Source organism: Sinocyclocheilus rhinocerous, unplaced genomic scaffold, assembly GCF_001515625.1.
Source record: "Sinocyclocheilus rhinocerous isolate Xijiao unplaced genomic scaffold, SAMN03320098_v1.1 scaffold468, whole genome shotgun sequence".
In the NCBI taxonomy this organism is placed as follows: Eukaryota; Metazoa; Chordata; class Actinopteri; order Cypriniformes; family Cyprinidae; genus Sinocyclocheilus; species Sinocyclocheilus rhinocerous.
The window spans coordinates 855,125-879,719 of NW_015635305.1; the positions used below are offsets into that span (position 1 = coordinate 855,125).

General features: G+C 37.9%; 2 protein-coding genes across 4 annotated transcripts; one reads left to right on the forward strand and one right to left on the reverse strand.

The window, feature by feature from the left end:
* The first annotated feature begins 3,021 nt into the window (after positions 1–3,021).
* On the forward strand, positions 3,022–16,975 carry LOC107746797 (NADH dehydrogenase [ubiquinone] iron-sulfur protein 4, mitochondrial-like). Its single transcript, XM_016561091.1, has 5 exons — positions 3,022–3,273; positions 5,372–5,450; positions 16,154–16,326; positions 16,411–16,484; positions 16,764–16,975. Exons 1-5 carry the CDS (start codon positions 3,191–3,193, stop codon positions 16,865–16,867), a joined length of 513 nt encoding a protein of 170 aa, XP_016416577.1. The 5' UTR covers positions 3,022–3,190; the 3' UTR covers positions 16,868–16,975.
* Positions 16,976–18,280: 1,305 nt separating this feature from the next.
* LOC107746798 (follistatin-A) lies at positions 18,281–24,281 on the reverse strand. 3 transcript variants are annotated; one of them, XM_016561093.1, is made up of 6 exons: positions 24,133–24,281; positions 22,727–22,918; positions 22,233–22,451; positions 21,800–22,024; positions 21,202–21,432; positions 18,281–19,247 (listed from the first exon to the last, which is right to left on the reverse strand). In XM_016561093.1, the coding sequence occupies exons 1-6, from the start codon at positions 24,224–24,226 to the stop codon at positions 19,159–19,161; spliced, it is 1,050 nt and encodes a 349-aa protein (XP_016416579.1). In that variant the 5' UTR covers positions 24,227–24,281; the 3' UTR covers positions 18,281–19,158. The 3 variants fall into 3 exon arrangements, with proteins under 3 accessions (XP_016416579.1, XP_016416578.1, XP_016416580.1); XM_016561092.1 differs by lacking the exon at positions 18,281–19,247 and adding an exon at positions 19,314–19,712; XM_016561094.1 differs by lacking the exon at positions 18,281–19,247 and having other exon boundaries at positions 19,640–21,432.
* Between the last annotated feature and the right edge of the window lie 314 nt (positions 24,282–24,595).

Genomic DNA, 24,595 nt, shown 5'->3' on the forward strand with positions numbered 1-24,595 from the left:
TTTATCCAAACAGTTTATACCAGGCCGCAGCTTCACTTACGACACTATGTGGGCAGCTTACAACTCAGAGATACACATGAAACATGAGGTTTAAAAAAAAAAAAGAGCAACTTCTTCATCACAAACATAGTTTCCCAGGACGCGAGACACCTGGGCTTTACAAATTAAACTGAGACTATGACGACGACGTTCAAAGTATATTAGGTGTATAACAAGTCAAGTTTTGCAATGACGTCTTAGTAGAAAGGAAGTGGACTTTCTCAGAACATGAAGGACCCACAGCATGTGTCAGAAAATAAAAGTAGGTAAAGAGATGAGAGGGAAAATACAGTGAACCTACTGTCGCTTTGAAGGCGAACGAGGGGATTGATAATGAGAAAACGCTCAGGGTGACAGAAAAAGTGGGTTTTAAGGGGAGAGAGGATTAAGGTTAAAAGTCACAAAGGTCACACAAGAAACCAGTTCACATCCACTCTGCTGATGCCTAAAATACTAATTGAAGGCACGGGAAAAGACGTCTAATAGATTAACAGCAGACACATTTATTCCCACGTCTCTAAGAAAGTGATTTTTTTTTTTCTGAAATAGAAAGTTGGCCAATAAATTTGAGATCAATTCAGAAAAAGTATAACAAAAAGTATAGACTATTTGTTTGCATATTTGGGGAGAAGTATATACAAATAGGCTATTGATTACAGCCTCAAATACAACTGACTGTCTTGAGTTTTAGATCTTCAAAACAAGGAGACTGTTTATAACAATCCTAGCTCATTGTTTTTTTAGGATTTACCCTGCAGCCACAGGACGTCAGGCTGGCAGACTATTCTCCAGAGAATTGAGCTTCTCAGCTCAGTAATCTGTCTGGGAATCCCTTCTCACTATTACCAAACCCAACTGGTTAACAATCTGTGCTTCAGTTGTTACATATGCTATGTTCACATTTTTTTTGTAAAGAAATTCATACTTTTATTCAGCAAGGATGCATTAAATTGATCAAAAGTGGCAGTAAAGACTTACATTGTTACCAAAAATCGAAATACCGAAAATATTTCAAATAAATGCTGTTATTTTGAGTTTTCTATTAATCCAAGAATTCTGAAAACATTATCACGGTTTCCACAGAAATATTAAGTAGCACAACTATTTCAACATTGATGAAAATAAGAAGACAAGCATATTAGAATGATTTCTGAAGGATCATGTGACACTGAAGACTGGAGTAATGATGCTGAAAATTCGTAGAATAGAAGAGTTTTTTTTTTTATTATTGTAATATATTTTACAATATTACTGTTTTTACTGATCAAATAAATGGTGTCTTGAATCCTATCAACAAAGTTCTAACAACTTTTTGACTAAATATTAGAGCTGTGGCAAAGGACATCCTATTAAAGATACCTTAAAACCGTGTCACAGGTTGATGTCTATACAGACGTGGACAGACTGAGTTCTTCAGGCATGTCAGGCTGTTTCACATACACAAGATTAAGTAGCAAAAGTGACATCCAAGACCAATCGGGCCACCCAGGAGAACTGCAACCAGCGGAAAGGCTGTCAGAGCCCCCCTTTACACCATTAATCTTCAAGCTTCTCCTGTGCTGCCAACTCGCATCTCCTTCAAACGGGACAGGAGAGTGAGAGAGGGAGGGAAATGGAGAAAAGTAAAGCCACTCTGTTTTTCTCCTTTTGCTTTCCCATAGATTAACTCTTTGAGAGACAATGTGTTACTTATCAATTGTGTTTACTAGTATTTCGGCACAGGTTGGGTTTTCTCATATTGCCTTTTATAAATAAGTATTATGATCTTTATATAATATAAAGTATGCACAGCGTTGACATTTTGATATCTTTTGATGAAAGATACAAAAAAAATTATTATAGATTGAAAGACAATCTAAATGCCAAAATATATTTTCAGATAAGGTGAACATCATTCACATCATTTTACAACTTTAAGCTGGCAGAAACAAAAACACTCCTTGCTGATTTGGAAATAAATGTGTTTATGTCCCAGACAGGACCACCTCACTCACACCATCTCTGTGGCGGTAGATGAATGGGCCTCATTAAAGCAAAATGGAGATTCCAGCACTGAAGTGTGGGGATGGTCTTTGGACCTTTCAATTCTTTCACTTATCAATAGGTACTTTGATCTCATGCTTAGAGAAGATTCCCGGTCCCTTTACTGGCGACGCATATATAACCTAATGACAATGAATGGTGAAATGCAGAAGTAAAAGAACGATCCAGGAACTGATAAATAGCGGAAAATGAGTGTGTTATGTTGTGGCATGCCTGAAGTCCCAAGAGAGGGCTGTCTTGCTTCAGTCCAGTCCTGTGAACTGAGGAGGAAATCGACCCATCTAGAGAGAGCCTTTGAAGTTCATAGACCTGAACTCAAATTAAGGGACATGCCATGGATGCTTGCTTTTTTCTTCTTCTCCTTTTATAGAGCCTTTTTTCCCTATTATTGGCATATAGTGGCTAGATATTTGGAGGAAATAAAGTTAAATGTAAAAGAGAAAGCATGAAGGTTATTTTATGCATATTTTGCTTTATATGACATGCTTCACATTCGTACATTAAGCTGCATGTTTTTAGAATTTTAATGTGAGGCCTACTGATTACAATATAGTAGTCATTCAAAATAGTAGACTGCTTCCATTCTTTTTTCAATAATTTGTTTAAATAAACTGCTTTTCTATGACATTTCTGTACAACAGAAATGTTATTTGCTCTCATAATTATCAGTCACTAGACACCAGGTGTCACGTTAACTAAAAAAAAATCACCATTTGGTGATTCAACCATATGTTAAAAACGCATGCAATTGTTAAAACCGATGTAATGAATTAAATTATGGGGAAAATTTACTTATATACAAGTTATCACCCGTTCGTACTAATTATGCTTCATTCGATGCTTTGGGTGAGCCAAAATTCCTTAACTAGGGCAAATGATGCAACCACACAAAACAGCGCGAAATCAAATTCAGGCGTTATAAAGAGTCGTTAGCTCTGTATCAGAAACAGACACCTCTAGAGATGCTGTAATTTTCACTTGTAGTTCACTAAGAATTTCAGACACTTTTAACTCAAAAGTTTGTACTCTCCCTTCATGAAGAGAAGAAATACGCATCGCTTGAGTTTGGACGCTGTGTGTTGCCGTACAGCGCACAGACCATGTCAACATGGCGTCTTCAATGTCATTCGTTAGTTTAAGCCGAATTATCTCTCTTAACTCTGTCACAAAAATATTTGTGAATCCTGCCAGGTAAAAAGCAGTAATTCAAATAATTGTTTTGTGTTTGTATATATACGTGCAAAGAAACAATGCTCTGTTTGTTTGTTTATCTGTTTAGAGTTACACTGTTAGCTGGTTAGCTAACCCGACATAGCCAGAGTGTCATCTCTTAATTCTCTCTTAAAGATGTCCGTGTGACGAACACTAACAGATAGTATTGTCCCGCCTTTAAATGTAAAAGGTTGTTACGTGTGTAACGTGTTGTTAGTCATTTGTAACAGATAGAAATGAAACTGACACATTTTAGTGATAAATACCGTTCTAATTTTTCTGAGCAGGTGTGTTGGTTTATATATTTTCAGAAGTCACTGTGATTGTAACAGTATACGTTAGCGGTTTGTGTGAAGGTTAGCCCATTGACCTTCCGTATAAACGAAAATACAGACTCTTCATTGTGTTACTGTAAACTGAATCTAGTAGAGGTTAACCTTTGGATTATTACCTATTACTTACTATATAATATAGTAATATTATAGTACTAATATATACTAATATAGAAGTTCTGAAATTTGCAAGATAATGCTCATATCACCTTGCAAGATCTTTTATTGACCAGCTATGTAGTCTGTGCATGTTGGAAATGGTGCTACTGTCCTCTAGTCCCGATTAACTTTAGACTTGAGCTTTTCTACTGTAATAATTCTAATATGATTTTTTGATGTAATCAAGATTGTTCTCATCTTAAATCGTCTTTCTTCTGGCTAGATATCAGATCAGGAGCCAGCAGGCTCGGTGCTGACTCTAACTGATAGTATGCATTAACATAAAACAAATAAAATCTTGTCAGAAGATGTAGGTTCTGCACAAGACATTGCATGTCAGTTCTTTTTCAGGAATAATTATGATCAAAATAATATTACGTTTTTAAGAGTATTTGTAATGCTGTGTTGTGAAGGTAGTGGTGAAGTTTTGATCTGTGGAAGTAGAAGTCATGCTTATGGGAAATATGGGTTTGAGTGTGACCCCTATCAATAAAATGTCAAAATATATCATATATATTTTGTATGCACAATGCTGAAATCTGTCAGGTGTTTACAGTATGTTAAAATGCACACAGACTCTTCTTTTATCCAGCATCTTCCTTTGTCTTTCTTATTTTGCAAATTGAATGAAAAAAAATTTTTTCAGAATTTTTTTTTTTTAACATTCATAAAATTTAGGTTCTAAACATAACTCTTTTGGTTGCATAACACATTGGATCTTATTCATGAAACAAAAGCAGAGCTGATTTCTGTTTAAATAATTTTCAAAATGATTCTTCTGTAAATCGTTGCATTCATTCAATGCACCAGTTTATATGGGAACATAATTCTAAACAATTTAACACAGAAGTTCACTCTGCTTGTGTTTAATGAATATTCAATTTGACAGGAGGTTTGTGGTCTCCTGTCAAAGAGTCAGTGATTCGAATCCAAATGTGACCCTGGCTGTGAAAACCCAGCTTTTTTTTTTTTGATTTACTGTTTTCTACATAAAATCATCCTTCATACGGTAAAGAACATTCTGTGAAAATGTAATCTTGATATCTTTAATATTGACCGAGTAAGACCATGTCAAAGATTGAAATCATGGTGAAATTACTGGTTGAAATCAAACTTTGATGCTTGTTATCTCGTAATTAGATTTTGAGACTTCAGCCTGGATTCCACAGAGAGGGTCACAAATTTGAAAGCAGCTTTACATTTCCTGACCTGCCGGCCATGTTTCATTCACTTAAAATCCAAATGAGAGATCAGTGAGCGCCTCTGTCGCTAGCCATTCAGAATTATTGTTTATTTATGACAGACCAGTTACTGTTTCATTTCAAAGGCTGTGACTGTAGACTGGCAGGACGACACCAATGGCTGTTTGTTTCTAACTGGCTTATAGAAGTCTGCCAGAAACTCAGCAGGCAGAATTAATGAGGGCCGAGGAGAGAGCTGTGTGGCTTCCTCTCTCCTGTCTCTTGACACACACCCCCCTCCTTCAAAACACTTTACTGTGCCGTTGTTTGTACCTAACTACAGTTTGTTTTGTGTGTGTCTGCTTCTCTCTATTATTTTTAAAAATTAATCTTCCTATTTTGCAGGTCAATATGCACGTCAGGATGGAGGCTGGCAGAACAACAGGGACAGGGATCCCAGCTCATCACTGTGGATGAGAAACTGGTATAAACATTGGCTGTGCTTTTCTTTGGGCTGTTTTTGAACTGTTTGTACTGGGTCACGATTCTTATATGCTTTTGTAATTATGTAAAAGTTAAAATTCTTCATCACTGGTTGGAAACCAAATATAAATATCTTTTTTTTAGTATATTTTATTATTAAATTATTTTAATATTAATATATATATATATATATATATTTATATAAGTTAAAAATATTAAAAACTGATTGGAAATCAAAAAGGCATAGGTCTTTTGGTATGTAAATATTTTTAGTGTTTTAATGCATATATATTTAATGTATATTTTAATATTATAAACAATTTAATATATATATTACACATATGTATTTTAATGAATGATAGCATGCTTTGTACAGTTCAAAATATTCTCAAAAAATGACCTTCATAAAATCCATACTGAAATGAAATCTAATCTTTTTTTTTCTTTTCCCAATGTCCTTGTGAGATAATAATGACCTTGTTTACCTATGAGACTTCAGACACTCAGCTGGCTTGAATGTGTGGGCCGGGTTTGGCAGAGTGGGGTGTTTGGGTGGACTCAGACTATCTCTGATTGTGTCTGAGCGGGCAAGTACACCCCGCCTGGTTGAGGATTCTCATTTAATAGTAGGGGCCACTCTAAAGTAAAGCTGCAAAAGGGCTCCCAAAAAGAGGGGATTGAAAGAAAAAGGGGGGAAAAAACAGTCTGACAGTAGCAGACTCGCAGGAAGACGGCGCCTGTCCTTTTATAATTGGCCACAGAGCTTTCATTGTTGTTCTCAGGAGAGCAGTGCCCATTGAGCGAGATATGTGGCAAGGACTACCTGTCTTATTCAAGACATTTTAGAGAGCCTTCTTATGAGTTTTTCATGTTTGTTGTAGATGTAATCAGACAGTTTGCAGTAGTGGTAATGTAACTCTTACACAAGATTGCAGGGAAAAAAACTATTTAACTTGTGAATATTTATGGCATGTAGATCATATGTAAAGTATATGACTACAGTATTGTCTAAACAAGTTAGGGATATTTCTGCAGAACTGCTTTGAGAAGGTGATGTGCATGTACTCAGTGGTCTTGACATCTCAGAATGTCTTGTAGAATTTATTTTGGGTCACCTGGATGTGTTTTTCTATTTGACCCTGAATAAATTCTACAAGACATTTCTTTGGATCTCTGATTTTCATGGCTTAGCCTGTAAATTACCACTGAAACATGGAGATGTGTTGACCAGGAAGAATGTGGAAGGATGAAAGCATCACAAAGAGCATTGAATTCAGCACAGACAGTTTTAGTAAGTGTTTGGTTTAAAAAAAAAAAGCTTTCAGGTTTTGGTTATATCTCAAATCAAATTGGATGGTGCATTGTATGGCCACAAAATGGAATTTTAAAAGTGTTTGAGTAACTGCATGCACTACAATTTTTTTTATTTTATTTTTTTTATTTGCAAAATCAAGTCTCAGTTTTTTTATGAATGATATGATTTCAATTAGGGATGCACCGATACCGATACTGGTATCGGTATCGGGCCCGATACTGGTCTCCTGCGAGTACTGGAAAAAGTGGTATTGGTGCATCCCTAATTTCAATTATGTCAGTTACAGCTTTGATAATTTTTTTATTATGGATGTGCATAAGTTGTTTTGAAACTAATTATTCTATGATTTCAAGTGGCTTAGAAAATGAATTTATAATAGCATTCTTGAATTATTTTCGAACATATAATTTTGAAAAGGAGAAAAATAAAGAAAATCTTGAGCTCTAGTAAAGGGCTTGCAAATGTGCCACTTTGCAGTGCAGTCAAATGTGTGGCATTGCAAATGACGGTAATTAAGGTCCTGCGTGATTGTGGTGGAGTCTGGGTGCTTTCTCCCTCTGGTGCCTGCGCTGACTTGCTTTTGTTAGTAATTACAGTTTGATTAAGCATGCTGGGCCACAAGAAAGCCTGCATGGCTGGCCAGTGACACAGAGCTTCACACGGAATGTTTGAGCCGTGCACAAGCTCATATACCCAGAGCTTTCTGAATGAACTGCAAGAGGACCTTATAGCTGCTTGTGAAACCCCTTTATGAGGCACATTTTTGGTGCACAATTTCTCCTATTATCATTTAAAATGAAGAGACATTTATAAATTCTTTTGTATTTCCCTAAAAAGCGCAATCAGTATGGCTCTGTGGTGCTATGAAACATTGCCTTGTTTGTTTGAGCATCCTGATCAGCCCAACACCGCAACAGTGGCTCAACCAATGGTGTGAGTTTAGCATGGAGTCTGGTGTCAGATGGGGGATAGTGTTCAGAAAACCTGTTTGATTATGTCATTATTTTGCTATTTCGATTGCTGCTCCTACTAATGTAGAAATTACACACAGTCATTTATTGAAAGTGCTATATTTGCATGTATATTGAAATGTTTTTGCAAACCGTCCTGCATACGAAAAGAAATGCAAACAGCAGTGAAATTATACCTAATTGCAAGCAAGAGGCATTCTGTCTAGCCAGAGCTGTAAATTGAATGAACATGTTGAAGTAGCTGTCAAACATGTATCATTGTGCCGGTGAGCTCCAAGGTAGACTGAATTCAAGATCCTCCTCCCCCTTCCCCCTCTTTCCCTTCAGCGTTCATCTCAAGTGTCTGTTTTGTCTAGTTGTCCCCTCATACCAGGTGCTTGTCCGAAAAAAGAAAAAAAAAAAACAAAGCCGGTTATACCTAATTGCAAGCAAGAGGCATTCTGTCTAGCCAGAGCTGTAAATTGAATGAACATGTTGAAGTAGCTGTCAAACATGTATCATTGTGCCGGTGAGCTCCAAGGTAGACTGAATTCAAGATCCTCCTCCCCCTTCCCCCTCTTTCCCTTCAGCGTTCATCTCAAGTGTCTGTTTTGTCTAGTTGTCCCCTCATACCAGGTGCTTGTCCGAAAAAAGAAAAAAAAAAACAAGGCCGGCAAGTTGGTCAAAGGACATGGCTCTTTGAAGAGGATCTGACAAGAGGCTTTGTGTATTAGTTGCTAAACGGTATTTCATTTGCTTAACACTTGAGAAAGTAACCTTTAAAGTGCCCGACAGCACCTTTGTGTAGCAGAGGAAGGAGACTTGCACTGGCTGTAGAGTGCACACTGTGTTCCTCACTTCATTTCCTCACACTCTGCTCTTCCAAATGGGCTCAGTACATTTTTCCCTGCTGCTCATATTCTAATACTGTAGCTGATTGGTCTCTAATAATTATTATATTTGAGGTGAGACTCATTTATTATTTTTGTAATAGTTGTAATTGGTGTTTTGTTTATAAAGTTGTAATTGGTGTTTTGTTTATAAAGTTGGCAATTCATTACTTTCCATGATTCGTGACAGAAATGAATAAAAATTGTCTGAAGGGGTTTCCTGTAGAGTTGTTACTTATTTTAGCAAACACCTTTGTGAATCCTCAGTGTTATTTGTCATGCTGTTAACTTGGAAAGTAATGTAGTTTGCTTAGAATTTGAACAGTTGACTATAATAGTTTTTTAAAAATATTTTTATTTAAAACAAATTGGTAAAGAGGAAAAAACAAATCAGAGTTCATAAGTCTGTGTTTAATGGCTGGTTCCTGCTGTTTTGTACAATTATAAATTGTTACTTTAATTATTGTCTACTGCTGTTCTAGAACAATAAAAAGCAGAATCATCAACTTTGGAAAACAGTTCTAAGCAAAATATCTGTAAGTGTACTGAAGTGACCTACATGTGTGGGAATTTAAAGGGTTACTCCACCCCAAAATGAAAATTTTGTCATTAATCACTTACCCCCATGTCGTTCCAAACCCGTAAAAGCTTCGTTCGTTCGTATTTAAGATATTTTGGATGAAAACCGGGAGGCTTGTGACTGTCCCATTGGCTGCCAAGTAAATTACACTGTCAAGGTCCAGAAAAGTATGAAAGACACCGTCAGAATAGTCCATCTGCCATCAGTGGTTCAATCTCAATTTAATGAAGCGACGAGAATACTTTTTGTACGCGAAGAAAACAAAAATAACGACTTTATTCAACAATTCGTCTCTTCTGTGTCACAGTAGCGCCATTTTGGAGAATATCCGCTGAACGCAAGCAGCGTATGCTCTTCTGTGTCAGCCGCGCTACACAGATGCACTGTTTTTGTTCAAATCAAAGCGTAAATACACACAGAAAACGTTTCCTTGTGTCGCGGCTGACACAGAAGAGTGTACGCTGCTTGCGTTCAGCGGATATTCTCCAAAATGACGCTACGGTGATGCAGAGAGACACAGAGGAGACAAATTGTTGAATAATGTTGTTATTTTTGATTTCTTCGCGTACAAAAAGTATTCTCGTCGCTTCATAACGTTACGGTTGAACCACTGATGGCAGATGGACTATTCTGACGGTGTCTTTCATACTTTTCTGGACCTTGACAGTGTAATTTACTTGGCAGTCAATGGGACAGTCACAAGCCTCCCGGTTTTCATCCAAAATATCTTAAATTGTGTTCCGGAGACAAATGAAGCGTTTACGGGTTTGGAACGACATGGGCGTAAGTGATTAATGACAAAATTTTCATTTTGGGGTGGAGTATCCCTTTAAGCAGAATATTTATCAAAGCCGAACTCTGTTGTTCATTTGACAAGATTAATTATCGAAACATGCTTGACATTTTTACAATTTCTGTGGCTTATTACCTGCTATTCATTTTTTATTAGAAGGAACTGTCTTTTCACCCCGTCGGTCAACCAATTGCTGCAGGTGCTCTTGGGATCTGATCACCCATCCATTGTCATATCACTCACTGGTTTTCAGCACATTTAAAGTGTTATAATAACCAATGGACAAGGCTACCCAGTGTAGTAAAGGCTAAATAAAAATGACAGTCATTTGGTAATTAATAAAACAAGCTTTTTTTGTATGTTGACAAGTATCTAAATCATTATGGTAAATTGTTTCTTTCTAACTGTTGGAATAAATGAGTTAATGCATGGAGTACATATAGCTTTACAGTGAGAGTACATGTTGCTTTACAAAATGTCATTTTATTTTTATGCATTACAAAATATGCCTAGATAGACAGGACTAATATTGAAGTGTGTTGTTTCTGCACCACATTTAAAAATGACTGTTTCCATGCTGCTTTCTCTTCATCCGCCCTATTCTGCCATTGAAAGATTTTTTTGGCTGGAAGACAGTTCTGTCTAAACACTGAAGAAGTCAGCTGATCCACAAAGATAATTTTCACCTCGTTCTGGTTTGGAGAGTGAATCCACATTAGATGTTTATGTTACTAGCCTGCCTCGGTTTATCATATGGATCATCTCTCATTGGTCACAAATGTTTTTTTACCCAGAAAGTGCATTTGCATGTATGTGGACACACCAACCTGTAATGTCTTTCCAAGTCACCTTTATGTCTGTAGTTCTCAATGTCTCTGAGCAGATTCTGTCATTAATTATTTCTGCTCTTATTTTCTCTCTATTTTCTCCTTTATTAATCATCATGTGAATTCAGCTAAAGTGATTCTGAAGGGGTTGTACTGGAACAGTGATGGAGTAGTATTATTATTCCATATGCTGAAATGAAAACTGGATTGATATACATGTATGGACACTACAGCCTTCAGAAGTCCTTGAGAGGTTCCACCTGTAACCTTCCAATAACTTTTCCATCCACATTTTTATGTATTATTGTCTGTCTGAGATTAAAACAAGCCAGTAGGCCACACATGTACACTACGAGTCATTGGTGTTTTTCCCTTTCTAATCAGAAACAGCAGACAGATGCCATCAGACATTGTATGAATCTGCTGTTGAATGTGTGTGGCGACACAGATCAGTAGTCCATGTCTGAATATCAGAGTGTTTGCGCAAAACCGTCAAGAAACCTCTTCTGAAAGGTTACTTCAAAAATGAAAAATGGCCATTTTATTCATTTAATGTTTGCACAAGCACAATTTAAGATTGATTGCATTCAGAACTCACAAAGCGGCAAAAAAAAATTATTGTAGTTCTGCTTGCATGGTAAATTCTTACTTGTTTACACTTCGGTATCGGTGTTGTCGGCCACACTTGGCTCTACCAAGCTGCACGCAGGGCTCATTCAAGCAGTCGGGCCCACAGTCTGCTGCTCTGAAAGGGCTCCCATGCTCTTTATTCACTGAGGAGCCAGAGGTGTCAGAAATATAGACACGCTTTCACGTGATGGAGACTTTGCCAGTCTTTTCTCCCTCGCTCTTAAGCCTGGCATTCTGTCTGCACATACAGGTATTGAAGGGCTCTGTGAATAGTGTCAAACTTCATAGTTCTCATTTTGCTTCCTGTACATGCAAGGAGAAAAGTGCAGTGTTTTCCTTTGTGATCCCTCTCTGGCCTATTTTTAAATTTTTTTTTCTTGAAGCACCATATTTAAGGCACAGTCGCTCGCTTTGTCTATGGGCCATTGTGCATTCGTCTGTTGCGTAGATCACCCTCGTAGTTTTTGTTGTCCTAATGTATGCAGGCAAGGCTAAGTCTAGACTACTTTTTTTTCGTCTTTCATTTTTTCCCCCTCTTATTTTGCAGGACAATGGCAATATATTTTTTTTCAGTATTACCAAAAAATATTTTAAGATCTTATTCGGCCTGAAGGAAGAGTAGATAAGGAACAACTAATTATGTAATATTATATTATTTATTAATAATAATAATATTTTTCTTCATCAGTTCTCAACCAGAATTGTGTATGTGTGTTCATCAGACATTGAAATTAAGTCTCCCATGTCTGTTTAGTAGGGGTGTAACGATACATGTATTTATACCGAACCATCACGGTACGGACATCCCTGTTCAGTGCATGAGGCTTTACAACGAATACAGGCAATACACCCTCAATCCAGAAGGTGGCGCCCGCAGTAATGCAATGCTGTTTGATAACCCGAACAGCGAATGCCATGAGTTGCGCACTTGAAAACAAAGCCCACTAGACCGTGACCATGTGCTGATTCTGAATGCGTCTCTCACTGACAAAGGAGTATACTTTAAAGGGATAGTTCACCCAAAAATTAAAATTCTGTCATTAATTGCTCACCCTCATGTCGTTCTAAACCCGTAAGACCTCCGTTCATCTTCGGAACACAAATTAAGATATTTTTGATGAATTCTGAGAGCTCTCTGACCCTCCCATAGACAGCAATGTAATTACCCCGATCAAGGTCCAGAAACGTAGCAAGGAGATCGGTAAACTAATCCATGTGACATCAGGGGTTCAACCGTAATTTTACGAAGCTACGAGAATACTTTTTGTACTCAAAGAAAACAAAAATAACGACTTTATTCAAAAATTAATCCCCTCCGTGTCACCCTGGTGCCATTTTGGAGAATATCCACTGAACGTGTGGAAATAGTGTGTGCTATTCTGTGTCAGCTTTGATTTGAACGAAAACAACATATCAGCGGAGGTCTTACGGGTTTAGAACGACATGAGGGTAAGTAATTAATGACAGAATTTTCATTTTTGGGCGAACTAACCCTTTAAAGGCTTGCGCACTCAACTGTTTGCAAAATGGAGCTTTGTGCTCGTGTATCCTACCTCTGTCATTCGGCACAAATCCAAATAGTCCATAATATTTCCATAGTTGCGATGTATCCAAATGCTAAACTATTATTTATTATGTAGGCTTTGTACTTCAGTCGTGTGATGTTTGGTTCACTGTATTTTATTTTGATAAAGTACCAACTGCGCTGTCAAGTTAGCAATGCTGGAACTGATATCTTTTGTGTGTGTGTGTGCATGCCGGCGCGATCACTTCAACTGTTTCCTTATACCAGCAAAATAATGCATCACTGTATAAGGTCTACTTTTATTTGTGTACACTCACAATGAAAACAAAACATTGTGCTTTTGTAAAATAAAGAAAACAAATAGGATGTCGCTTTCTGCCATTTGAGTTTCCTTTCTGTGAACAAATTAAGCGTGTCACAAAAATGAACTGAAACTCAGCACATATAGGCTACGTTACGTGTCGCACTGTTTTTTCCCTGTTTTTCCCACTGTTAACTAACTCAAATATATTTCAAGTATTTATTCCTCGTATGTATATATGTACTGCAGATTTTATATTTATAACATTATAATTTAATATAATATTTAGTATTTTCACATCTAGGTGGAAAAAAATGTGTAATTTCTATTACTGTATGTTCAAAATAAATGAAAAGAACCTAGCATAGTAGATTTGTTGTTTTTTCCTGTTGTACCGAAATCGTACCGAACCGTGATCCCCGAACCGAGGTACATACCGAACCGTGACATCTGTGTACCGTTACACCCCTACTGTTTAGACTAATAGTCATTCTGCTCAGCAGCGTCTTTGAACAAGACCCCTTTGCGCTGAACATTTTCAACAAAAAGATTCATTTTCATGTTGAGATATTTGCCATTTAAATGCTCAAGCCAACTGAATTTGATACTAAGGTTAGATGCACATCATGGAAAGTTCTGACATTTTGCTTAATCTTTGTTGCCACGGAGTTACTGGTGTGGATCAGAGCTAGCGATTAAAGTCATCTTTGACAAAGTTTTATAAGACTTGCTCATTACGAAGTCTTAACATCTTTTTCCCCCTTTCACTAAAGTCGTCCCGTTAAAACGGAGCGTATGGTACTGTATGTTCTTCCCTGCCTGCTTGAGTGTCACGTGAAGACTTTGTGTAAACCAGAGTGTTTGGCAGGCTTTTGTTCGCAGTTCATGCTAAAGAACCTCTTTTATATGAATCAAGTGGCAGATGACAGACAATGATGAAAATTTGATTCTTTGAAGTTGTAATGGCCATTGAAATGTGTGAAGTTCCTGCATTGAAAGGGGAGCTGCTTGTAGGATTCACAACCTTGGGTGGCTGCTTGCTGGGAGGTTTGTCTGTGTGTTGTTGCCGACTTCCCATTGCTGCTCGCTAATTCCCAAAGGAATTGGGCTCTCTTTGCCTTTCAGCAGTCTCCTTCAGCTCAGCAGCACCACACTGGAGTCTGGGACCGTGCAGCATGTTACACACACATTTTTCAGATAACCTTCTTAAAACAGTCCTCTCTTGTTCGTTTTATACAAAAAAACCATGAGCAGTGTTTAAGTATTATTTGTGCTCTGGGTATTTGTTTTTGCTGGTATCCGTACAGATATCCTGACTGAATTGTAAATCACAAGATCTTGATTCGATTTGATTCCATATTTATTCTGATTTGTTTTGGTATGTTTTAGTTATATTAAAAGCACCGGCTCGTAAGAGTCATTCGTCGTGACTCAGACTACAGTGGTTACATTGTTTATTCTTTTTTGGGGGGGCCATGGCATTACGGATTCATTGAAATGCAGTTTAGAAACACTGACACATGGAACTAACTTGATACATAAACAAAAATATTCATTTTGATACTGTGCAGTTGAGCGAGTTCAGTTCAGCGGTATATACAGGATGAAAGCACGGCATAAATACATTTTCACGCCAAAAAAATAGACTTAAACTAGAAGATCGATCTTGGTATAATAAAAATCCGTTTCAATCAATTAGATTGTTCAAATGACGATTAAGTGCACCATAAAAATATCCTTTGGTTTGCCAGAACTTTACCATAAAAAAATATATGGTGACAATGTTTCAGGTATTGTGAAATGGCATATTTTACACCTTATAATTGTATATTTCACTAAGTTATATAATATAAATACACCAATTTACTAAAAGTATTCAAATCTACTTTTTAACATAAAATGTACTGATAACCACCGTAATAATACAGGCAGTACAATAAATAGCCATATAAAACATGGCCAGTGCACTTATGTAGACTGTACAGACAAAACACCATCAGGGTAACACATGCAACACTATAATAAAGCAATAAACAGCAAAACTAAACTAAATAACTAAATATGTAAAACAAAACATCCTAATGTACTAATTCATGATAACAAAATTAAGCAGAAACTAAATTATTTAGATAAAATATAATCAAATGTGATGTCATGCAAGGACATCTGGGAATGCCTGTTTTTCATTGTAAATTACTCAATTCATAGTTTTTACTTGCAAAAACACAAATTTCACTGTATTTTAAGGTACAATTACATGTAATGCAATATAATTCCATTTAATGTGTTAAACCATATACAATTTTTGTTTACCGTATATGGTAAATTAATTTAGTATTTTGACAGTATTTTTCTGTAATTTTTTCTTTACAGTTTGGTAAATTGATTTTTTTCCCCCCCAGCCCTAGTATTGATGGGTTTTAACAACTTAGTTTAAATACATTGGGTACGACTCTGGAATCATATCGTTGCCAGTAGAAAAATTCAATCCAGCAATGAAGACTGATGCCTTGAATGATTCACCTGCTCGGAGCGAACACTTTAAGTTTAATGTACTATTCGCTTCAAGTTTGCAGAGTTCTTTTCACCTTCACACCTGAAAGCCCAGGTTTCTGACCTGCAGTGAGGATCACAGTAGACTGTCTCGATGCATTTTGAGAGTGTGAGAAATTAGCTTGTCTAGACAAGTACGCGTCTGCATTCAAGAAAGGAAGTATTTGGGCTTTTATGCCCTTTGGGAGAACAGCAAAGCTTTTTATGCTTTTTTTATGAGAGCACGAATGTGAATCTTATTTTTGGCAAACCACACATTAATGCTTGGGTTTTGATGAAAAGATTTGCCCTATGCACTCATAGTTTACCAGTTCTTCTTTCGTCTCCCTCATTTTGCCAGGACATCACTACTTTGACTGGCGTTCCCGAGGAGCATATTAAGACCCGCAAGGTCTGTATCTTTGTGCCCGCCCGCAATGCCATGCAGTCTGGCGTCAAAAATACCCAAAAGTGGAAGATGGATTTTGACACCAGGGAACGCTGGGAGAACCCACTGATGGGCTGGGCCTCCACGTGAGTGGACATCATAATAATCATGCTTTTTGAACTGCCAAAAAATAAATCCAATGTCTGAAGTGATTTTTATCCCCAATCCAGGGCAGACCCCCTGTCCAACATGGTGCTTACGTTCAGCACTAAGGAGGACGCTATCACTTTCGTAGAGAAGAACGGTAATCCATTTAAACATTTTTCCACTATCGTGACCATATTTTTTAAACACTACAATCATCCCATCAGAATTGCATCCAAAAATGTCCCTTGAGGGAGCTGAAGCTCCGCTTTGAAAAGGAGCTGTGTTTGTGTTTGTGGCATAAAGATTCACATTTATCCTCACCCTGTCTTCTCCGGCCTGGTGTTTACACTGCACATCAGCAGCAGTGGACATCTCCCAAATCCAGCCTCTAAGATATACTTGGCTGACCGTGCTCTGGGCCTGTTTATTTTTACAGGTTGGAGTTATGATATAGCAGAAAAGAGGGTCCCAAAGCTGAGAGTGAAGTCATATGGAGCAAACTTTTCCTGGGACAAAAGGACTAGAAGGTCGGCCAAGTAGACATCCCGTTTCTGCCTGTCTGTGTTATCTTTAACAGACCTGTAAAAAATCATATACTCTATGTATCTAATAAACTATCTTTACAACTCTTGAGTTTTACTGTGCTTCTGGATGTTACTTCACTCAGAATCATTGGAATGACACCATATCTGTGCTAGTGTGAGTATTTAGCACTTATTATTACTGAAGTAGCTGCTGTTGTTTGTGCTAGCCGTGTGCTTTGAAATGCCATCTCTCTTGTTTCCTCAGAAAATAATTCTTCTTGTCAGGTGGTTCGTTTTTCCACCCTTCAAACCCTCTTGAAGACAGTTTAGTGTTAATGTTTCTGAAACGGGAGGATGAGGTAAATGTCAAGCTTCAAAGACTGAACGCGGCTAGATACGTTTACTCTCATGCTCCTCCAGGGATGAGCCCAGATGAGTAAAACACCTGCCTGCTTCAAATGACGTTCAATTGAAAAAGCAGTGACCGTTTTACTCTGTCATCTCTGCTAGCACATGAGCGGTCAGTACTACACTTTCCATGTTCATTTTACATCACATTACAAATCTGCATTGCCTGGAATCGTTAAAACGTGGTTCATGAATGAATCATTGATGTGACAAGGTTTATCTAATTGATCTGGACATGACACCATTGCCTTATAAATGGCCTATGTGAAAAAAAAAAAAAGATTTTATACATTTGTTTCCAAAACTGATAACAGAGCAAAGCCACACCAGATAACTTCATGAGGAGCTTTGCATAATAGGAAAGAGCAATGTTTGGAGTCTGGAAGCATTACAGGGGCTCAGTGATATGATGTGAATTTTGTGATTGGGTGAGGTCAGGCTAGAGCCTTTCAGCCAAAATGCAGTGCAATTTCAGCTTTATCAATAGGTAGTAGGATCGTGTGTGATTGATTTCTGATGAGGAAAAGAGAACCAGTTTGTCTGTAAAAACAAGCTTTGTAGGGAGTTTAACAATTGATTGCTCTGAGATAGAAGCCCAGACTTAAAGTTAGGTCCTTATGGGAATATTTGAGCTTAATTTAGTTCAGTTGATATCCCTACTAGTTGAAGTGTGGGGAAAAAAGATGTGGGTTTTCTGGCAGTAGATTCATGATGTCAGTTAAAAACGTTTTATGTAATGGCCTTAAGGCTTAAGCAGTAGAGCCGGGACACTTTGATTACATACAGAATAATGAGAATAATAATAAATAGATGGGTGCATGGTATCAGCTAATGGCAGAACTCAATTCTTAATATAATCCACACCACAGTGACCATTTGATAAGTATTTTTTTTTATTGATTTCACTCTTAATATCTGTACAAATACATCAAACTTTGTATATACATATGACATTTACATAAAAAATACAAAACTATATATTTATAACTGAATTTAGTTTTTTATCTTGAGATGTCTGAAAATAAAAATGCATTTTGACAACAAAGTGAAAAAGTGAATGTTTTATATATTGATACTGAGTCCTCTTAATGAGCTTTTCTTTAGCTCTGCAAGAGCAATATAGAGCAGAATATTGGCAAGAAAAAAAAAAAGACAAAGTTGCATGGCACAGTTTTCTCGAACAAGTATAACCCACTGCTAATTTCTGCCCTATTGTCAGAAAGTCAAACTGTTGCTGTTGATGAGGACGGCATTTTGTACAAGTGACTCATCAGGGGTTTCCTATATGAGAAACAGCTCATTTTCAATGTTATCCTGCTGCACCATATCACAAAAACATTGAAGAACGTTCAAGAAAATCCCTTTGGTCAGTTACACTGAGCTGTAAACAAAACCAAAAATATACATGTACATTAAAGAGTGACATTTTTTTCCTATGCGTTTCCATTTTTTTCCAATAAATAAACTCGCAAGCTAACATGCAGGTATGTGTGAAATAAACATCTGTGATACAGAATTGACATTGATAAGCGTTTATACAGCTCAGGGAATGCAATTTACAGCTTGCAGAAGACTCACACTTTACATGATAGCATTTTACCTCACAATAAATAACACTGCTTCTCTTTGGACAAATATATTTCTCGGTCATAAAAAAAAGATAAGAAAAAAAAAGGGAAAGACACAACATAAGTGAAAACAAAATAACATGATAGACAAGTAAGCCAGACACTGTAAATGTATAAATTATAAAACAGAACACTGTATAAATAAACATCAAGCAGACTGAACTACATGTATACTTCTTTCTTTTTTCTCTGAAAAATAAATTAGCATACACATATGTACAGTGTGGACATGATTCCTTGCCCTAGGACTGTTCTACTGGTTGATGGTGCTTTATCCATCCAGTACAGGTGATAATTGGATATAAGCCATGTAGTCCTGGTCTTCCTCATCGTCATCATCCTCCTGGTCTTCAGTAATGGCTATATGGGAGAATACATGGTAGCTGTTGCATGAATATAGACCACAACAGCGCACACTTTACATGATAGCATTTTACCTCACAATAAATAACACTGCTTCTCTTTGGACAAATATATTTCTCGGTCATAAAAAAAAGATAAGAAAAAAAAAGGGAAAGACACAACATAAGTGAAAACAAAATAACATGATAGACAAGTAAGCCAGACACTGTAAATGTATAAATTATAAAACAGAACACTGTATAAATAAACATCAAGCAGACTGAACTACATGTATACTTCTTTCTTTTTTCTCTGAAAAATAAATTAGCATACACATATGTACAGTGTGGACATGATTCCTTGCCCTAGGACTGTTCTACTGGTTGATGGTGCTTTATCCATCCAGTACAGGTGATAAGCGGATATAAGCCATGTAGTCCTGGTCGTCCTCATCGTCATCATCCTCCTGGTCTTCAGTAATGGCTATATGGGAGAATACATGGTAGCTGTTGCATGAATATAGACCACAACAGCGCAGAATGTACGTGAGTATTTGTCTTTATCCCAAAGCCTCTGACAATCTAGGCTACTTGACAGCTTGATCAGGTGCTCTGGCTCCCAAAATTATGCAACAAGACGTACATAATGAAGGAAGTCAGCGGTGTGACGGGACAGGGCTGATCAGAGGCTTTAATGGCTCAGGTGTGTTTGGCAGATTTCTGAATCAAGACCAAAAAAAGTGCTCTTGCATTCCATGAATGGCTGTTTTTTTTTTCTGGTTTCGTGTCTAAATCCATTACTTTGAATGCACGGGTTGTGCACCGGCCGACCGTAGCTACGTGGTCAAGCAATGGCACAGTTCTGAGGTATATGTAATATAGATATATATTTTCTACATAAAAGTTTACATTGAAAAAATGACACAGGCAAAGCAATGAAACAAATATGCAGTCCCTCACAAACAAATAGGACAACACGACCACAGCAGGACTGCACACACAAATTCACCTGGCTAACGTTAGATGTCTAACAGAAAGCATTGCTCTACTAATAACATATTCTTGTCCTGCAAACTGTAAAATGCTGTAGTCATTCGAATCATGAGGTGATCATAAAGTTGGTCCCTTGAAATGACGAACATGCCTTAAGGCACGAGAACGTTAAGGTAAGCCATTCGTTCGCTAGCACAAATCGGAATGTAAGTATTCCCTCATTGATGGCAGCTCTAGCTTCATCGATCCATTATCGAAGCTAGTGCACCATCTGTCGAAATAGGTAGTCTAGGTAACTTTTAAACAATGGCACCAATGTTACAATCACCTTATGTGAGTAAGGAAAAGGATTCATGTCTTTTCAAACCCTCAGAGCTGTTTATGTCATAGTGCATTTGAAAGAATCGATTACAGCCAAAAGCAGAAATCAAACAAAAAACATCATTCATAAAACTCTTACATGATAACCATGAATATGGAATTGACAAGCCGATATGATATATAAGTCTCTACATTTACACTTTAACAAAGGGGAAATATGACCTCAACCTGCTGGTCAATAGCAGGTCAGACTGAACTAGAATTCGAATGTCACTAACAGCAGAAGTTAGTCCGCACATGTTTTCTTGTTAGTTAAATGAAGAAAATTAGTATGTCAAAGGACTCCTGGAAAGAGCTCTTTGTAACATTTCTTTTTACATTGTATTCATTGATTTCCATTGATTTTTGTGGGTTCTTTATTAAATAAATGTTTTTTGTTTTCTCTTTTCGTTTCATTTTTTTTTTCTTCTCAAGAAAATACAAAATTAATGAAGCCAGTCAAAGAGGACATGCAAAGAACTTCCAATCATAAGACCTTTCTGTAGCTTAACTCTTAGCAGCAGGAAGGAATGAAGAGGCGTTATTTGGAGGGGTGGGAGGTTTTGGGGAGGTGGTTGCTGGGGGCAGCATTGGATTGTCTTTTAAGATGCATTACTTACAGTTGCAAGATCCTGAATGCTTAACCTCCAGGAGAACCCCCAAAGAGCAAGCGGCCTGCTTCATGGTGCACTCGCTGGGATACGTGGTGTTGTCGCTGGCGCACACGGCCTCCTCCGATCGACTTTCTGGGCACGTCTCCATGCAAACTGCACAACGCCCGCGACCCATCTTGGAATCCCATAGACACTTCTTCCCCGCGCTGCACTGGATATCGTCACATGACTTGGCCTCTAAAAAGACAATAGGGGACAATAGCGGTCAGTTTCTTCTGATAACACTTCAGTGTTTCATACGTAGAATTTCATAAACGTGTTTGTTGTTGTTGTTGTGGAGAGCTGTAGGCAAGTCACGCTCAGTTTGTTATGACACACAAGATGATGTTGCCAACATCAGGAAACAGTTAGACGCCAATGACTTTCCTTTGCAAATAATAATCACAATTGAGATTGTCACGAAAGACTAATGGAACTAATGGAATTCATTTGGGATTTCGCCATTGTTGCCTATGCACTCTGAACTGAAAACAAATTCCACCATTTCTCCATTGTCAACTTTTCTCATTTAAATGAAACAAGTCAAATTTATGTTGACACTCACTGATGCATTTCCCTTCATATGCCACTCCAATGGATCTACCAAGCAAGCACGTGGCTCTCCTCAAATGGCACGCGCTGGCGTAAACAATCCCGTCGTTGCCACAAAGGTACTGATCCGGAGACGTAACCTCTGGGCATATGCGGTTGCATGTCACACAGTATGCGTTGTTTGTCTGGTCCACCACACAAGTCGAGCTTCCCGGACACATGACATCACGACACGTCTCTGCGAGGATGAGAAGGGAAGACTGAATGATACAGTTTTACCAGATTTTCACAACCAATGACCTAGTTTCTCAAAATCTTTCTTTATTCTTTAGTGTATTTTAGAGTGGACTTTATTTAGTATAAACTGTAGGATTCTGGATACAACTGCTGAAATCTCTCTCAAGGTTAGACAGTATCTTTTTTTGTGCGAAAGCAGCGTTACCTACTTTTGCATTTGCCTTGGTACTGCACCTCCAGATCTGGGTGCCCTTTGCATTTGGATTTCAAAAGGGCACATTCATCTCGGTATGTTTTCCCATCTGAGCCGCACACCGGCCCCTTCCAGGTGATGTTGGAGCAGTCTGGGGCGCAGACGCAGCGAGGCTTACTCCTCCTGTTCATTTTACATTTCTTCCCAGGGCCACAGTCCACATTATCACAGGTCTCTAAAATTCAGTCAGACAGAAACAGGATATTTGAAGTGGCGGAATTTTTTTTATTACACATTCGTCACCTATTGATAATCTGTTGTCAACTCATTTTGTTTGTTTGAATTTATTTATATAAAGACAAAGAAGGTGTGAGAGAGACCACTGAGGCACAGTAACTTTTTATTTTTATTTCTACTGTTTAAACACGCATGTAATATGTGTGTATGACGTATAATAGCAACATACGTTATTGGACGTTTCCACCTGAACAAACGAACATGGGATTCTACCTTTACAAGGTATGCAGTTTGGAGCCCCGCCATTGAAGATCATCCACCTGAATAATGTGCTGTTTGGCACATCTTCCTCAGTCCAAGATGTACCGAGCCTCCCACTCCGGCAGCATTCCTCTCGGCTCATCCCAGGCATGTAGAGGACCTGACATCTCCCGTTCTTGCCTTGCTGGAGCCAGCAGTTACCAGCTGTAAACAAAAAGAAAAAGAGCCAGTCTTATTAAAGTCTGAAGCCAATGACCCAGACACAACACGTGCAGCCTGTATTAGCTGGAGCTCTCCTGCTCCCCCTCCCCCGCTGTCTTTTGTCTGATTTTTCTCAACGTAATGCGACTATTTTACACTTGCATGCCTTCACCCAGACAACTCAAGGGCTCCTGGTCTGCTCGGGCATATGCTTTTCCTGTCGTCGAATATGTTATGACCGTGCAGAGATTTATTGTCTTAAAGTAAGTGGCAGATTGACAGACTCGTACCTATTTAAACAATGTGCACGGCAGTCTAGACTCCAGTTCCTCGAGCGCTCTGTGCCAACTGTCTGCGCTCATTACGTTTCAGCACACTTACAGGAGCGTTCCAAACGCTGCTTTTAGCAACACAAACGCATTTATCCGCTGCTTACAATAAGGTTCAGAGATGTTTTGAACCCTGAGCGGAATCAGTCGTGTTTAGGTATTAAATTAGGCATTCGCGCCGGGGATACCACGCGCCAGACAATCCAATTAAATCATACAGTCACGCGAGCTTCATCAAACTTTGTTCTCCAAAATGATCGTGCCGTTTTGGTGACAAATACGCAAAGCGATACTAATAATTAAATGCATTAAAATGGTACAATTTTTTTTTTTTTGGAAAGCCAGACGAGGTAGGCAGTGTCTAATTTCACTACCTACTATTTGAGAAAAATACAATCGAATGTCTAAAACATAATGGTTGATTTGAGGGTGTGCTAAATATGCATGTATACAAAACACTTATTCTTCACATTATTGCTAGACAATAATACTATCATATTAATAGACTATTAAACATTATTATTATTATTATTATTTTCAAGATGCATCTCGGTGTCCTCTAATTTGGACAATCTTGAGCATTTATTTTAGATAACGATAAAATGCTCTTAATCTCTTAATCTAGCATAGTAAATTCTGGATGGTTTTTTTTCTTTTTTTAAATAATGGTGCATGTAAGGACGCACCTGTCTCGAGGACACAGGCGCGAGCCAAGAACAAAACTTTACAGTTGTCTTGAATTTAAGCAGTTCCCTTCGTTCTAAAGAATTACTTTAATTCTAAATGAATTGCAGACCAGACTCATATCTAAAGCGTGTCAAAAAAATATTTTCAAGAAACAAATATACAGCAAAAAAAATAATAAAGAACGAAATAAAGTGCACTCACCTTGCACTTTTTGATCTTCAATCAAATAACAGAGCCATAAGAGTAATAAAATCATTCCCGGGTGGAGCTGCTGGCGCTTTAGCATCCTTAGCATGTTTAAACAGAGAAAGAGTATCTAGACCGAGCAGTGCAAAAGTAATCTTCTTACTCAGGCAGTGCTGAATGAACGCTGCTCTCGGAGTGCCACCTCTTTTTAAGTGTATAAGGGGTCTCGGGCCGACTGTCTGTGGTGTGGGCGGTCTTCCTCTCTGTGGGGGTGGGGAGAGAGAGTTTTCCTCCCCAAGTTCTTTCAATCCAAATCAGGTGACATAGCTGCTTGAAACTTTCTCTTGCCCCTAAATCACTTCTTAGTTTTGCTGCATACCAAGTCGCAGGAAGCATAAATAAAAAATAGCCCAATTTGTATCCTGTAATCTTAAATATGGATATGGATAAACGGATATCCACAACTGACCAGACGTGG

Bases quoted from the DNA above. Each gene is read 5' to 3' on its own strand.
- LOC107746797 (XM_016561091.1), top strand. From the start codon at position 3,191: ATGGCGTCTTCAATGTCATTCGTTAGTTTAAGCCGAATTATCTCTCTT. The intron at 3,274-5,371 runs GTAAAAAGCAGT...CCTATTTTGCAG, and splicing joins ATATTTGTGAATCCTGCCAG to GTCAATATGCACGTCAGGAT. The intron at 16,485-16,763 runs GTAATCCATTTA...TTATTTTTACAG, and splicing joins CACTTTCGTAGAGAAGAACG to GTTGGAGTTATGATATAGCA.
- LOC107746798 (XM_016561093.1), bottom strand. From the start codon at position 24,226: ATGCTAAGGATGCTAAAGCGCCAGCAGCTCCACCCGGGAATGATTTTA. The intron at 22,025-22,232 runs GTAGGTAACGCT...TCATCCTCGCAG, and splicing joins GTACCAAGGCAAATGCAAAA to AGACGTGTCGTGATGTCATG. The intron at 21,433-21,799 runs GTGAGTGTCAAC...TTGTCTTTTTAG, and splicing joins ATATGAAGGGAAATGCATCA to AGGCCAAGTCATGTGACGAT.